This window comes from Liolophura sinensis, chromosome 1, assembly GCF_032854445.1.
Source record: "Liolophura sinensis isolate JHLJ2023 chromosome 1, CUHK_Ljap_v2, whole genome shotgun sequence".
Taxonomy (NCBI): Eukaryota; Metazoa; Mollusca; class Polyplacophora; order Chitonida; family Chitonidae; genus Liolophura; species Liolophura sinensis.
In genome coordinates this window covers 32,812,155-32,829,446 of record NC_088295.1, presented here as the reverse complement: position 1 = coordinate 32,829,446, position 17,292 = coordinate 32,812,155, and the positions used below count along the sequence as shown (strand labels likewise).

The window sequence follows — 17,292 nt, the reverse complement described above, 5'->3', positions numbered from 1 at the left end:
CAAAGGCTGGAGATGGACCTTCTTCTGACTCAGAGGAATTCAGGACCCCAGAGGCAGGTTCGTATTGTTTCTGCTACATATATATGTGTCCTGTACTTTCCTGGTATGAGATCTCACGCTACACCAGGGTACATGAAGGGATATCATCTATTGCAATGTCTGTCATTTAGATTTCTACATCGAACATGTAATCTCTTGTTTAACAGCCCCGGGCCGTGTGACAAACCTTCATTTCATTGTACCGGACGGCTTACTAACCAGCGTGAATGTAACTTGGGAGCCACCAAAGCTGAGAGACAGAAATGCCAATATCACAAGTTTTGTACTGGAATACCGGAAAAAGGTAGTGTATGTTGTTCCGCATGGAATTCTGTTTAACAAATGTTGTTTATAATGTGTTGACGCATCTGACGAGTTATTAAATAATTTTAGCCGAACAATTCCACCTTTAAAAATATCGTGTGGAGAGCAACTGGAATGGAATAATTGTTACTGGAGACACTAGTGCAGTGTACACAAGGTTGTCATGCTGACTTCCTCTCCGAAGGTATGTGGGAAGGTCTGCAATCAACTTGCGGATGGTCATGAGTTTTTCCCGGACTTTTGGCCGGTTTCCTTCCACTATAATTATTTAGGTGTAAATAGCACATAGATAATAGAATGTAAATCAGGGTTGTGAAGACAATATAACATCTGTATCCTTGTCCAACTGTAAAAGAATTTCATTGCTTTAAATTCAATCAAGACAGAAACTGATTTGTGGATTACATCGTTGTCATTTACATACAGCTAACAAGTAGTACAGGCGACTATATATGTGAGATAAGAATGCATACATATGTACAACATTTGGGAATATTGCTGGTTTACAATACTTAATTTTTTTGAAGAGGGTGACTGATTGACTAAAGAGAACTTTACTCCTTGTTCAGAATTTGTCAGTTATGTGAGGACGGTCAGATTAGGCATTTGAACATCGGAGAGACCGGTTTAAACCACAGTTCATCAGCTGTGAAAGAGACGTGTTGGCCCCCCCATGCACGTTCCGAAATGCACTGGTGTTATAAGAAAGTAAAAATGTACGAAGTTTAAAGCTGCCTTTGTGTCCTGATCAGATATTATTTGCATAATATTATGAGGCTGGATAAAGTAAAAATAATGATGGGTGTTATGTAAAACAAGATTTGCTTCTTTCCAAGGTCTCCGATAATGTGACGTCATTCACCATCCCTTGGTCACAGTCAGACAATGAAGTGTATTCTAAAGTAGTGAAGGTTGAACCAGGGGAAGAGTACAACGTTTCGGTAAGTCAAGAACGAGTTGGAAGTTCATGTCAAGTTAAACTGATTCTGTGTTGAACAATTGGTAGGGTCAGACATTGGGAGGACTGTTGTTTGCACGTAGATGCTGAATAAAGTAGTTCCGGATAGAAATAATCCATCTGTTATTCCTGGAATTAATTCTTGAGTATGGCGTTATTTACACAGTACTCAAGAATATTTCACTTATACGACAGTGGCCAGCATTATTGTGGGAGGAAACCATGCAGAGCCCGGGGAAACCCACAACCATCCGCAGGTTGCTGTCAGACCTTCCCACGTACCGCCGGAGAGTATGGCGTTAAACAGAAATCAAATAAATATGAACGTTCCATTTGAATTTGAAATATATTTTTCTTTTTTTCTGACAGCTGGTGGCCGTTAGCAAAAGATTTATGGGAGAGATTCTTTACGTCGAGTACTTAGCACCTCGTGGACGTTAGTACATGCGTACAATTTGTCATATCGCTCTTCACGACATTTTTCACAAATGGAGAAAATCAAACCTTGTTATTTTTTGTCTAAGTGGGTAATGGTTCCTAATAATTTGCAGTGTTTTCCTATCTGCTTAAGCCATGGTGCGCGTGTAATTTGCTGCTAATTGTAAACATTTACACGAACAGTTAGAATAAAATTCACGAGAGTTTTCACTGCTTCTGGTTTTGCTGTCGATGATGTAAGTCTTGTATCATATTAACGTATCAATACATTTTTCTCAGTTAATCCAGCCAGTAATCAGCCACGCAGATGTACTCCTTAATTGTAAATCTTGTATATTTTTATTGAGTAAACCGACGATGTTTTCACCTTGACACAGCGCCTCCTGTGCCTACTGAGTGCGTTATTTGCCCGGACGTCTCCACCAAAAAAACCGTCCCCCAATCCGTCCAAATCTTTCAGCTGAATCTCAGGATGGACTTCTTTACTGATGACACCAATGGGAAAATCGTCGATTCCGGGTTAATCGTAATCCAGACGAGTTCTGTTGAAGAAGGTAAGTTACGCTGAAATATTAACTGTTTACTATTGACAAAAGCGTTTGAAGATAGATACAAGAGTATTATGCTAGATACTACATCATACATAATTAAAAACTGACAATCCATATTTTAACATGGTCACGGCGGATGTTGACTTTACTGGAAATATTACACTACTATCTTACCAGCATTATGATGGGAGGAAACCAGGCAGAGCCCAGAGATAACCACGACAATCCGCAAGTTACTGGTAGACCTTTCCACGTACGGGCTGAGAGAAAACCAGCAAGAGCTGGACTTGAACTCACAGCGACTGCATTGATGGGAGACAACTGGGTCATTGCGCCGCGCTGGCGTGATAATGCTCCTCGGCCACGAAGGCCCCTCGTTGTTGAATATAAATTGATATGCTCATAAAACACTTCCCTTATGACACAGTCTGTGCAATACATATTTATTTATTCATTTGATTTGTGTTTTACGCCGTTCTCAAGAATATTTCACTTATACGACGGCGGCCAGCATTATGGTGGGAGGAAACTGGGCAGAGGCTGACAGACCTTCCCACTTACGGCCAGAGAGGAAGCCAACATGAGTTGGACTTAAACTCACAGCGAGTGCAAAACTTAGTTTTCAGTCATTATCATAGCGAAACAAATTATGTTAATATAGTACAGCTTCAGAAACTTGGTCCCGATGTGGGGTGAAGCAATGTGTGTGATATGTGGAAAAAGCTCTCCAGTGACTTGCCAGAAGCGGACGATTCATTCCATATACTCTACTTCCAGGGTCTACCTCCAAGAGCTTGGCGGGTACATTCTACATGAACTATGCGAAATGGCACGAAGCGAATAGCAAAGATTTCATCATTCCTTACAGGGCTACTCCGGTTGATTGGTATTTTCGACGTGGTAACTTTTCTCTTTGAACATTCCTTTTTAAACGTGTTTTAGGCTAATGAGTCAGCAAATCTGCATCTCTAATACCTAGCTCAGAGGTTGTTATGCAATTGTGAGCATTGTTGAGTCAATTTTTATAACATTGTGTATCATGCAAACATTATAACGATTCCAAAGCCACTGTTTCGTAGTCATGTTCATTACTTTAATCTTTATGCATCCAACACGTTCGCTGTTATCCCTACTTGCTGACTTTTGTTTTAGATATAATGAGCAAGTCAAAACGGGAAACAGGTTTTTTCCGGTATACAGTTGGAAATGATGGAAATTGTACTGAATCTATTGACACGTTTTGTAATGGTCCATTGAAGCCAGCAACGAAATATAGGTATGTCATTTTCCATGAATCATAAAGCTGTGATATGATGACGAAAGATGGTGAGATTGTGTTATCTTTTGTCCTTAAAAAGGCTTGAATAATAGAGCATACTGTTTTGTCTTTGTATTTAAAAGATAGTGTATTTCCAACGAATTGTTCCAGAGGGAGGCCTTTTTCTTAGTACCCTGGTTATGGGTTACTATAGTAACCGTAAGAAGAAAACCACATAATGTTACTGACAAGTTGGAAAAGAACATTTCATATGGAAGCAAGGATTTTGCTTTAACTTATGCACAAGGAAAAGAAGATTTACATGAAGAATGTTTAAATTTGTCATATTTTATCCTAGAGTGTTAGAGGTCATCTGCACAAAATTATCTTCAAGAAACTTCAAGAAACTTTAACAAGTATCTGTTATACAAATTAGAATTTTTGCTGATATTAAATGTTAACTGTATCAAATGACGTAACGTATCACATAGCGGTTCGACTCGTAAAAGGAATATATTCTTCGTATTTATTCTTCGAAATTTATTCTTCGAAATTTATTCTTCGTCCTTGATCAGGTTCCAAATTGGTTTTAGCCGAGAGTATGAAAGTCTAATGAAAGCATTCTGTAATTGCGTTCAGGAAGAAATGTGTTTCCGCTTCCATTGTTTTTTCTCCGAGTGTTCCCAAAGTAGGCGTCAAGCCGTTGTTGTAAATGATTCCATATGTGGCTGATATTTGTTATATTTCGGTTAACATGTATTATTAATCAGACTTATACCCGGACTGTTGAAGAAGCTTTTGCAATTTCTAAATTTCTTCTTACGTAGATTGCAGTCATCACAAAATTCACTTTAACTGATGGAGATGTAGTTTGATATTAGCTGTTTTACTTATATGAACAGTGTAAAGGCATTTTCCTGCACTCATGGCGGCTGCACCGAAACGGAGTACACATCTGGCTATCAAACTTCTGAAGGTACTATTCTTGTCATACACATCAGTAACGATTTCATAATGTTTACCATTGTAAAACGGTTGCGTGTCTTACCTATGTTTACCTAAATAATTACCTGCTTAGAGCAGTTACATAGCCTCATGTATGCGTAGATTTACAATCTAATGTTCAATCCGTCGTGCTATTGACTCCTCGTCGTCATATGACCGAAAGAGATACCTATCGACTTTTCATACTAAGTGTTTACTAGGCACAATATTTATGCTATGTTGGACTGTTTTAGCAGCCTTATGAAAAAAATATTATGTTAACTAGTTCCCTTTAAACAAAAATATTAAAGTTGGACCGCCTGCCTATCTTGTCGGCCGCGAAGCGCTGGTTAGGTGACGTCATGCCAGGAGAACCTGACGGGTTTATGTAGCAAAAAGTTCTACAATGCACTGACAAAATTATTGCATTAGGTTTAACCACTTTTCCAGAAGCCATGATATGACTTAATCCGTAATTACTCCTATGTGTACACCTCTTAATTAGCACCATGGAAATTATGTAAGTAAAACAGTTTTACAACAAACATTTTTTTAAAGCTAACAGAATTGATTTTGCAGAACAGAATTGAAGTCGTATACAGCATTGTGACTGGGCCGTATACCATGACAGATTTTCGCTAACATACTGGTCACCATAGATGATACAAGCGCGGTACTGTCTGGCGTCCATGGAATTATGGTAGTACTCATGAAAGCCTATTCCTTCGGCATTCTCCTGCAGTAGGCAGGGCTCAGTTAGTAAGTCTCACATGACCACAACCGAGTCCCCCTGTAATGGAAAGGTGTTTTTCATGATATCTGGTCCATACTTTCTCAATCTGTGACTGTTTTAGGCTATGTATGTAACAGTATCCTGCGTTGTGTTGCTGCAGTCACACGTCGACAAGGAAATTAGTTGTAAAAGTATAGCGATTGTCTCCTGTGGTATGTGTTGTGAACGTGGAGAAGCCCACATGCTTGCAGGGTGTGTACTGCCGTGACGTCACAAGGACAACTCCAATCGTGGTGGAGTAGATTTTCTGATGTTTGATCACCATATTCTACTGTTTTTCTTTCGTTTTCAAACCATCTATCTGCAACGATAAGGACCCCCCCCCCCCCCCACACACACACACACGCACTACATGCATACATACATACACGAATACATACATACATGTACATACATAGGTGTACATCCGCCGTTGCACCTTAAAGTAGTGACCGTAAGTAGGAAGGTCCGCCAACAACCTGCGAATGGTTGTGAATTTCCCCCGGGCTCTGCCCTGTTTCCTCCCACCACAATGCTGGTCGCCGTCGTATAAGTGAAATATTCTTGAGTACGGTCTAAAACGCCAACAAATAAGTAAACGAATAAAAAATTTAAGCTTTGAAATATATTTTATGTAATATAGAATATCAGAGATGTGTAAAATTAATACCATGTACCTGGTAACCGGTATCATTTTTGCTGTGAAAATCTTTTCTCTAGACATATTACTCAAAATTTATGTGATGCCAGTTTCAACGTTTCAAAGTAAAACCATAATATGTGCATATTTTAATAACATTTTTTGTGTGGAAAATTTAAACTCCGCATAAACTGTCAACATCTAGTAGAATACACGGAGTGCTGTTCACCATATTTCAACGCGCGTGTTTTCAGAGCAGAGATCACACTGAAAGCTCGTCAAGGTTAGTACTTTTACATGTAGTATTGAGTTTCAGAGGCCACTATTATGTTATGATATTTTGAGGTGCTCCCCTGTGGGTAGCAAATAGGAATTTATAGCAATAATAAATATTGTTGTGAGTTTTTATTTTGTTTTTTTTTTTGTTTTTTTTTTTCGGATTTGTTGGCAACAGTTGACTCTTTCAGAAGTAACTTTATTAATTTTGGATAGTACTGTAGCGGATTTTTCTTTATAGCCCGGTCTTGTGACCTTTAGAGATTAATAATACAGGCTTTGCTCTGCTCTCTGCTTATCACCAGTTAATCTCTATCAACTCCGAGGTAAAAACAATTTAAATATTTTTGTAACGTATAAGACTGATATTTACTTCAAGTATTTGGAGACCCCAATACAGAAATATGGATTTACTCTCAATACTCCAATCATTAATTCAATGTCGTTATTCTATTTAATACACCAAATGCATTCCCAGTCTGTATTGTTCCGGGATAACTCCTGGAGGAAAACTCAAGACTTACAACTTATTTCAGTGAATAGGCAAGAACAGCCTAATAGAAGATGCGAAGATTTGTTTTTCCAGTTCGAACACTAAACAGTGAAATCCATTTATTCACATATATACAGTCAAATCAGCAAATATTTGTTCAGAATCTGCAATACCATTTGCGAGACAGAGTTTCAGGGAGAATAACTCTGGGCGACTTGTTGACACGGGTATAGACGGTGAACAGTCTTCAGCAATTTAAAACTACTACGACAGGTATATGTGCTGGAATTTCTACCTAACCGTAATCCTCAGGTATATTTTAATGCAACAGTAACTCTTTGACTCCCATAGTCACAGTGCTCAGTATAACACTAAATCATCCCTGCGTAATATACTAAAGATAGCAAATCGCCCGCGGATCGAGCAAATCTCCCGCCAGATTCGAGCGAATCTCCCATGGGATCGACCAAATCTGCTCCCCACCCCCCCCCCCAACACCCCCCACCCCGGCCCGGGATCGAGCAACTCTCCCGCCAGATCGAACGATCTGCCGCCAGATCGAGCAACTCTCCCGCGGATCGCATATACATTTGAGACTGTTTTGAGACTGTATAGCTGCCTGTGTACTTCAGTAGCTGTAAATTTTTCATCCGAGGTATCTTCTAACTAATCCCTCTGAGCCTTGTCTTGATCTTGGCTTTCCTTTGCCTTGATCGTGCCTTCGCCTTTGCTTTGATCTTGCCTTTGTCCTTGTCTTGACTGTCGTAGACCTCAAGGACCATCTGTCAGACGCCATGATCGATGCCCTGTTATAGCGTGTAGACAAAGTAGGCTGTGCTAACCACCAACACTCCTACATTTTGATTGCCTGATTCGCTGTGACATGCACAGCGAAACTAATATGGCTACATAGCGTAACTTTTCCCATGCCAACATAACGAAAAGCCCCGTAATTTCTATGAAATAGTGTTATATTAAATAACAATTTGGAAGAACACAGATACTATAAAATCTGCTCTTTCTAACGATACCAATGTAACACATGAAACATTAAAGCTGATACAAACATATATGTAGCTGGTGTGTTTTTTTTCTTCATTTTAGCCGATACAAACAGTCCTGTGTGCCCAATTACAGGCCGTTGAAGATGATGAAGTTGAAGATACACCATCATGAAACATGATGTATGATTTTATGATTTAATCAAACTGTCAACAGTAGTGTTCGTATCATGATTCAACTTACTAGAAGAGATTTTGCTTTCTTCGACAGGCCACATAAACAAGGATATAAAAGTTGTTGGGTAAAAAATGAAAGCATCGATGATATATTTACATGTATGTTGATGTAGATGCACAAGTGCCATTAAATTAATGGGATGAAAATTTGACTTGAAAATCATAAACTTGTTTTTTAGCATGTTGAACTTGTTCGAGTCGTATGCTATGAAAACAAACGTTCATGTATTTTCCATATTATTTTAGTACATGTTACATTGAGGGGATGAACTTATGTTTTGATACAGTCTTGGTATTGCAGTGAAGCTGCACTCCATTTAGTCCTAGGTAAGAATAAATTTTGTGCACGTCACATTGTGAAATCTTAGTTCAGGCTTGAAAATCAGGTTGATTTTGTGCGTAAGATATGAAGATCTCGTCATATGTTATGGATGGATATAGCGATCAGGTTGTCTAGCTTGTCTCTCTATTTGTGACTTAGTTCATCCATCCGTGTGTCCATCATCATTACCTTATCAATGCATTGAAGTGTGTAGAATGGGGACTTGTAGATGGCGTTATGTCGATATGCCTTTCATGAATATGAACTGCTTATTTATGTACTTATGAACAGCATAATAAGTAGCATAATAAATAATGTATTATATGTACGATCTATATACTGTATCAACATTCGTCCTGCAATACTTATTCTAATAAAGAATTTAAAACATTTCATGTTCTTTGTGTTTCCTCAATCAGAGCATTGGTAAGGACTGTATCATTTTTTCAGCTATAATTGAAGATTTGCGTGCACCGGTATACATTTTTGAAACCTTTTTTTATTTATCAAATGAAATTGATGAACACCCTTTGTCCGTAAAATGTCAGCGTCTAATACCTTAATCAACATGTGGACATAATGTGACATTAATATGTGATGTTTGAATAGTGAAATAATGTTGTATTAAACACATAGCAGAGTGTTCACAGAGCTCAAGATCTGATTATATCTGATGTTACAGAGGAAAAGGATTACAAGACAGTAACCATTGCTGTCAGCGTCTCATGTGGCCTGCGATAATCATTCTCCTCATCGTTATTGTTGTGATCATAGTGCGATTTAAACATCAGAAACAGAAGGACACGTATGTATTCAACAGCAGAAATTAATAAAATGATTTTTTATGGACATTAGCATACATTGTGGCATGTTCATACACATGGGTTTTCCATGATGTAGTAACATTCTGTCAGTAACAGAATTACAGATAACAGATATACATATATACATGATTATGTACATCAATGCCTGTAATGGACTCCTTGTACATTATGTGTACTGGCTAGCATTGATCAGCATTTTCCCACCAGGATTCTGCATATACTTGTATGTGTCTACTTCTGTTATATACTTAGTTTACATTCAAAATCGCTTTCATACTGAAAGTTCTGGTCAAGACTCTTAACTGACAGGAACTTGACATTTGAGTTCATCAGGAAACAGCTGACCTGGTTCATTTTAATGTTTGCATGTTTAGAGTTATTTTGTCCTCTGAGAAAAAAGTAATTTAGTGACCCTCATTTTTTATTTGAAATTTGTATTTTCAGCGATGACTTTTTACAGTGAATTTTTGCAGAAGGATTGATAGGGAATGAAGTGATCTTTGATATTTGTTTTCAGGCGTCGTCGTCAGAGACCTAGGCCTAAAGACTTGAATATGGACCCTTACGAGACTATGAAACCAGTAAGACAGTTGTAGTTATAGTAACACTTTGATGGCCTATCGTATGTTGTTATTAGAACCATAGGCTACGTCTTGCGTAATGTATTTAAGATGCCGTTCTTTTCGTTTTGAAGGATAATTTAAATACTGGTTGAAGTATAGGCTAATAATGTACAAGTCAGGTGAAATCCGTGATATACCTTATTTGTATCTGCCTCTATTGACTTATATGTGTCTTTGATGTTACATTCTGTACTAAAAAATATTCCACATGCCTAACAGGTAGGGGTGTCCACATGAAGAGCCTGCTGACTAAATGTCAGCCTTTAATCTCTGCAGAAAAGTAACCGAAATAATGTAGTAAGAATGATGAGCGATGTTAAAAACATGGTCACGAAGCGCTCCCACACTCACATTTTGCGACAGTTTTTTTGGCCCGATCGGTATTGAAAACATCTGTTTATAAATTACAAATATTCGCTCAGTTCTGAGCGGGAAATCTCTTTTTTAATCACTTGATCACTTTCCAGGCTCCAGTCAATGCAGAGAGTAAATACGAGGGTATGCGATTTGATCAACTTGCGATATCAACATTCCGTCTGAGAGTTTCTAATGAAAATGTGAACAAAGGTAAACATAAAGTGCTAAAAGGAACACTTCAGGAGGCTGATGGGCATCAGAGGAGCGTCGCCATCAGAAAAATCACAGGTAAATTGAAATGTAATTATGAGCATCTTAACTGATGCAATTGTTTCGAGAAAAAAGAGTTCACATAGGAAAACAAGCCTGTACTTTAGTTGTTATTGTGACTCATGCTAAACAAAGTGCTGGTTCAGTCCATCCCAATGAGACGTTAGAATAGCAATTATGTTCAAGTCCACAACAAACTTGTCAACATAATTTTCTTGAAAATAAACGAAGTTTGCCAAAACCCCGAAGAGTAGATGACTTATTACTTCTTTCCTTGAAGCAATGTACCTAGTTTTATTTCGCAATACTGACCAGCCATAAGTGGTCGTAGGTTCGTTGAAAAAGAACAAAAGATCGCAAAGCTTGATATGTACATAATCTGCCAAGGTGAAGTCACATACCAATTTTTAATTCAATGTAACAAATACTCGTACAAGTGACACATTCTTGAGTTCAGCTTAAATCACACGAAAATGAAAACATCAATAAAAACAAGCACAGAACTTTCTGTAAAACACGATATATACAAAATTTATAGAGATCAAATAAAAATGTAGATGGGAAATTTAAAACATAGATCATAGACATTTTAGTAATCTCTGTTTAAAACAACTTATTGATGGAGAGTTCCTCACCTTACCTGGTAAGCTGTTGATCCACGACAGCTAATTTTATTTTACTCTCAGTTAAACATCTTACAATATTTTGGCTGTGTCTCAGTCTTAGTCCACGTGCGCTTGAGTGCAATTTAAAGTGATCACTAAGGTTGACAGGCACTGCGTCGTGCACACATTTCTAAACTCGTGTTGTAGTCATGTCTCTTTCTTACATTTAACCAGTCGAGATCAGAGAGCATTCGGTATAAATGTCAACGTTTAGCGCGACCTAAAATAACTCGGGCGACTTTGTTCCGCGAAACTTGCAAACAAGTTTGTAATTGTCCAGACAACATTGCAATAGTCAAAAAGAGGTAATACCAGAGATGAACAGTTGCTTACAATTAATTTGCCTTTATTTCTTTTTGACTCTCTTCTTTTCTTACCATGCTTATGGATCGCATCAAGTAGCTTCGTCTACAGAAAAATTGAGCAATACACTGAAAATTAATAAAATTAGAGTCAAGGTGTAGTGCATTGATGACTACAGTATGTTCATATTTTGCATTAAAGGAACCAGTCCATTTGAGCGATGTAAGGCAGAGATAGATATTATGCGGAATATTGGAGCCCATCCACACGTCGTGTGCTTCCTGGGTTACTCCATACAAGACGGTAAGTCTTTGTCTTATCTACTCACTCACCGGTGTTATCAGTAACGCCATAGTTCGAATATGGCCAAGCAATCACACTACGGTCACTACTGTCATTTCATGTGAAGAGAGCCTGGTCTTGCCATACGTTAGCACATTACTGTTTGTCAAGTCTTTAACGTCCAAGCACAAATGAAAACGTGCATTGCTTGAACAGGGTGGGCTTGTGTTCTGGCACCATATTATTTACTTACTTATTTGATTGGCGTTTTACGCCATACTCAAGAAAAGTGTCTCTATAATATATCTACCTATTATTAAATCAGGTCGTGTCATCCTGCCGAAAACTCGACCGATAGCATTTAACTTAACACGTGGCTGCAATTTCTTCTACAAATTGTAACAGGGATAAAGAAATGACCCGAGGTAGTTAGTTGTTTAGTCGTGTTGAATGGCTTATATACAGGTTCATTTCGTGATAACAGACAGCCGTAACTTTTTAGATAACTTTGTCTGTTAATGCTGTCTATGTGTTCCAATTTGCAGATAACACCGTTTTCATGATCAACGGCTTTGAAGAAAGGGGCGATTTACAGAGTTTTCTGAGGGATAAAAGACGAAGTGGATCAAATAAAGAACTGACAGAAGCTAATCTCTTGCTCTTTGCTGAAAATGTGGCCGAGGGTATGGCGCATCTATCACAGCTAGAGGTATAGGTGAAACGCAGGTCAAGTGCCACAACCATTATGTATTTGCAACCACCATGAACTTTATGTGGGTGCGACACTTAATTTCTGCACAGTTTATCCAAGTATTAGTAAGCGAGGGCAAATCATAATGCCCAAAACATTTGTTGTTTTTAGTTTATTTTTCATTACAGTCCAGATAGTTCAGTTTGTAGAACATTAAGTATTTAATGCCATAATTCAACCAAACGGAAATGCAAAAATAACAAAAAATATATATTAGTGTCGATAAAATGTTCCCTGGTTTTTGTCAGCACTGAGTAAGCTCCCTTTGCTACATCTCCTCCATAGACCCTTCATGGAGATCTGCGAGCTGTGAACGTTCTGGTTGGTGGAGACCTGACGGCAAAGATATCTGGCTTCCAGCATGCAAGACCGGTCGGATTCGAGCCAAAAGACGTGGATAAGGTACACTTGATAGGAATTCTGTGGCAAATTCAAAGAGTAAGCATATAATTACATCCAGGTATATCCTTAGTTGAGCGAAGTTGTTTTGTATTTTTAGTTACTGAAAAATTAATGTTAAGTGTCAGTTGAAGTGTAAAGCAACTTTTGTATCGAAGAAATACATGTATTTTATCTTACAGTATGCTTGAGTTCATACTGAAAATAATTTTTCGTTCTAGTTCACTTTTCCGCTGTGCAGATGGGCTTCGGTTGAGACTCTGGAGGGGAAGGTCTACACACAACAAAGTGAAGTGTGAGGGCTTTTAATTGAATTTACCGTATACCGCAGTTGGACTTAAATATGTGACATTCCATCATGAAATTGCCCTTTGAACTGTGTACTGTAGACGTTGTACATCATGGAAAGGGCAAATAGGATAGTCATGAACCAGCTGTTCAAAAGTATAGAACTTAAGCCGCACACGTTTTAATCTTAGTTCAGGCTAAACTGCCTAAGTTATTTTACTTAAGCATTTAAGCGTTTTGTTTAAACAAAATCTTTATACCGTAGGTGTGTAACCAGTTGTTTAATTTAAGTTTTGTTTTAGTCCACAAAGTACCAAGCAAGGTAGGTTACTGAACATTGGTGAAAATGAACTGTAGTCCCTAACAGCAGTTACTTTGTCTGAATGGCACTGTGACGGGACAAAGGGACTGCACTCAGGATTTTCACGTTTAACTCCAAACAACTCTCTGAAATGTGATAATATAAATCAACGTACAGACTATATACACAACGTAGACTGAAACTATCCTTTTTAGATTTTATCTCATAGTATCACCTTTTACACTGACTGACTATCTGGAATATATCAAGGCGTAGGTTATTGTCTTCCACAGGTGGTCATTTGGTGTATTGATGTGGGAAATCATGACCTACGGAGCGACACCTTATGGGAAGATGAAGTCCAAGGAGATACGCCGCCTTCTCAGCCAAAACTGTCGTCTGGCCTGCCCTAAATCCTGCCAAATTCCATTGTAAGCGTTATACTTGCTTAAATATTGCCGTGATTGAATTTTGATATAAGTGCTTATGGCTGTTCCTGTTGTCCTACTTAATTTTGTACTTATCTCCTCCCCGTCCATTGGGGACCCCATCTGTCCGTAAGCTACACAGCATTTGCTGGTATATTTTATCAAAACGGTCCGTCGCATAGGATCAATACTTTGTGCACGACTTTACCATTACAAGCTATAGGTCAAGTTCGAGATTCGGACAGTGCCGTCTAATATGAACAAAATGATGGCCGTTTCCGTTGTAGACTATAACATAGCCATTATTCTGAGGGATCAAACCGCTAATGCTAAAAGCAATATAGACTTCCAGAGTGCTTGTTCATTTACTTTATATTTTCATAACCCATTGTTCATGAATATTTTAGTTATCTTTCAAGTTTATAGATTTTCTGATAACATGGTCATTCTGTCACCCTCACAGATACACTGTAATGTTAGAGTGTTGGAAAGACGACCCTGCAGAACGACCTTCCTTTCAGGATTTGTCGCGCAGACTGGCCGATATGACAGCACACGTACAGGTACACGTTTACAGTTTTTAGTGGAAAATCTTACATTAGTCCCCTTATACACCGGTAGGCCTACAGGAGAGAACAATATGTTTTTCCCTGGTCTGACCCCTTGACGTCTTGTCAGTATAAATATTATTAAAAGGCCCAACAGTGGGAATACTGAATGTCACAAGCGCTTTGATGTGTTGTCCCCAAAAGTTCCAAATTACTGAGTGGAGTTACTGTTTGGAAACTAAAGATCTATTTCGTGGAACTTTCTGTTTAGATATGGGCTGTTCTTCTTCTCTTGGAGTAACTATTGTGCTGATAACCTGTGCGAAATGTCACACAAATGATTTAACACACTATCCAAAATTAGTATGAGACAGAACTTTCATAGTCCATATAAGTCAAAACAATTCATCTGTTAAATTTAACAGAAAGGCTGTTGTCTGAATGATGCTAGAATGTATTCTGTTATCACAACACAATATTGCGTCATATTTAACGTAATATGATGTTAGCCTAATAAAATGGTTGTGCTGAATCAGTGGAATATTTGTATTTTTTTTTTAACAGAATAATTTGCTGTGACAACAGAATACATTCTAGCATCTCTCAGATATCAGACTTTCTGTTAAAGTTAACAGGTTAACTCTAAAATTATCGTTGCCAAGAAGATGAATTAAGTTTCCACAAGTATTTTCATTTATCAAAAATATTTATTTGTTTATTTGATTGTTGCATAACGCCATGATGAATAATTTTTCACTCACACAATGGCGGCTATCAAACATATGTTGAAAAAGTATTATTTCACTGTTACAACATGCCTTTAGTGGATATCACTTTCCTAAAATGACTGAAAGTATATCAGTCATACAACGTCAATGACCCATTGTTTCCCTGTTCTTACGTTTCAGCAATACATGAACATTGGAATATACGAGAGTCTTGACTTCACGTTTGAAGAAGCGGGGGCAGACAGCAGCTACTAAGGAATGAATATTAAAATGTCCTGAGGTATTCGGTTTACCCCTTATGGGCAAAGCAATAGACTTAGAATGTGAGTGGAAAAACAACAGGTGTTAATATATTTTGTAAAGTTTTATACATTTGTGTCTTTCTTGATGAAAGATATGTTGCTTTACACAGGTATATGTTTTAATTCAAATACGGTTTTACCACTCTATACATGTGTAAATTATATTGATTTTTGGTGAAATTTTGGGAGTTATTTGTAATGAAATTTAACTATTTATAGTCAGTGTATCAATGTTATCCGTAGTTATCCGTCTGCAATATTTTTATATTATGTATGGTACATACTCATGTTACAAAGTACAGTATGTATTATAGATTTCAGCTCATCAAATATTTTGGGGAGTAAGATAAAATGTCAAACAAATGTCCTTTTTGTGAATGCATGGTTTAACAAGTATGTTATCGCCTCAGTAACAGGTGCCATGGACTGTGTGTTTATCCATGTATTTAACTAAATCACCCGTATCACTGACTACTTTTCATTTGTATTGTTATGTAGTGCTTGTGATGTATTTACCTAAACGAAACACAGCTTTTCTTCTATACATATTATTAAATATGTCATTTGAGAAAATTTTTTACTGCTGCATTTTTCTGCATCATATAAACTTGTATACCCCTTATGGTTCACTACTGTACCAAACAAACAATTTATACGTTTATTATTTATGAAAACTTATCTTCACCCTATCTCTCTGATAATTAAACATTTAGAGTTATGCTGACAAGTAATCTTACGCTAAATGATGGAACTCTGAAGAAGTGTAAATTACACGAGATTACAACATGCCTTTGTAAGATTGGCATATTTTTATTAAGATGCTTCCCATTTCCGTTGTGGAGTGTGTAACAGTTTAAAAGCACTTACGTAGGTACAAAGATATATCGGGTCGTCGTGCCTTATAATATGTACTTAACACAAAAACCAGTTACCTTGCACCAGACTGAAGTTGTATATACATACAAATTTGAATGAAAATGTTTCATCTGTACAGCAGATGCAACAGGGCAACGCAAACATTCTACTCATGTCAGGTTACTGTGTCATTCATTACATCTGAGTAAAAAAGGATGATTTACAGTAAAAAGAAAGTGAGATGCTCCTCGCCCCTGCTTTTGATAATCATACACCATATACCTCTGTACTGAAGCATACGCCCAGGGTAATTATGTGCACAGACCCATTATTCGGTGCAACTTTTCAGATCATGTTTTTTAAGATATATACGTAAGCAAATTATAGAAATCGTGATCCACGGATCGAAAATGACGCGCATGCCAGATGGACGGATGCATAGGGGTGTCACGTGCATACAAACATTTAAACTGTGACTCATGATTCTCCTATAATCTGTTTTCAAGATATGAGCTTACAGAACACCTGAGAGTCCAGGTAGACCTTGTCACTAATTATCCAAAACTGATGTACTGATCTAGCTGATTTCAAACTCAATATGAGGATACACAAACTGACCGTGCACACCTAACTGTCTAATGGATCAATAGATAGTTGTACCCCTGTTAAGAATTTCTTACTGTTACATCGACAGTCAGTTTTGTTTTTATTTGTTTATTGGTGTTTTACGCTCAAAAACTTTTCTGTCTGAGTTATCCATTCTCGAGGGTCTCGATCAGCCATGTTCTTCCTAAAAATTGAGACTTCATGCTTCGCGTTTTTCATTTGTATTTTTATAGGGAGGTCTTAGTGCCATGTGTCCACAGATAAATGAAAGCAAATAATTTGCTATTGTACATATGTCTGTTGGAAATTAAGTTCCGGTAGAGGGGTTAAACTGTTGGAGTCTGTATATAAATACGTATATGTAGGTGTTAATTAATCTTGCTGTGTTTATTGGCTCAAGGGGAGATCAGCCCGGGTAATGTCAGAAGCGGAGTATGTCCGGACCGTTAGTTCTGTGAAGTTGGCACAA

The 17,292-nt window shown here is 37.7% G+C and overlaps 2 protein-coding genes across 2 annotated transcripts in view; both read left to right on the top strand.

The window, feature by feature from the left end:
* LOC135480203 (tyrosine-protein phosphatase 10D-like) overlaps nucleotides 1–17,292 on the top strand; it is a 57,515-nt gene continuing 40,223 nt past the window's right edge. Inside the window, exon 1 of the mRNA XM_064759985.1 lies at nucleotides 1–57. The gene's annotated coding sequence lies outside the window, so the exon portion shown is untranslated. The remainder of the gene's footprint in view (nucleotides 58–17,292) is intronic.
* Nucleotides 10,215–15,397, top strand: LOC135462109 (tyrosine-protein kinase receptor Tie-1-like). Its single transcript, XM_064739468.1, has 8 exons — nucleotides 10,215–10,385; nucleotides 11,537–11,638; nucleotides 12,163–12,326; nucleotides 12,654–12,770; nucleotides 12,989–13,062; nucleotides 13,650–13,787; nucleotides 14,248–14,347; nucleotides 15,241–15,397. Exons 1-8 carry the CDS (start codon nucleotides 10,241–10,243, stop codon nucleotides 15,313–15,315), a joined length of 915 nt encoding a protein of 304 aa, XP_064595538.1. The 5' UTR covers nucleotides 10,215–10,240; the 3' UTR covers nucleotides 15,316–15,397.

Bases quoted from the DNA above. Each gene is read 5' to 3' on its own strand.
- LOC135462109 (XM_064739468.1), top strand. From the start codon at position 10,241: ATGCGATTTGATCAACTTGCGATATCAACATTCCGTCTGAGAGTTTCT. The intron at 11,639-12,162 runs GTAAGTCTTTGT...TCCAATTTGCAG, and splicing joins GGGTTACTCCATACAAGACG to ATAACACCGTTTTCATGATC. The intron at 12,327-12,653 runs GTATAGGTGAAA...TCTCCTCCATAG, and splicing joins CGCATCTATCACAGCTAGAG to ACCCTTCATGGAGATCTGCG.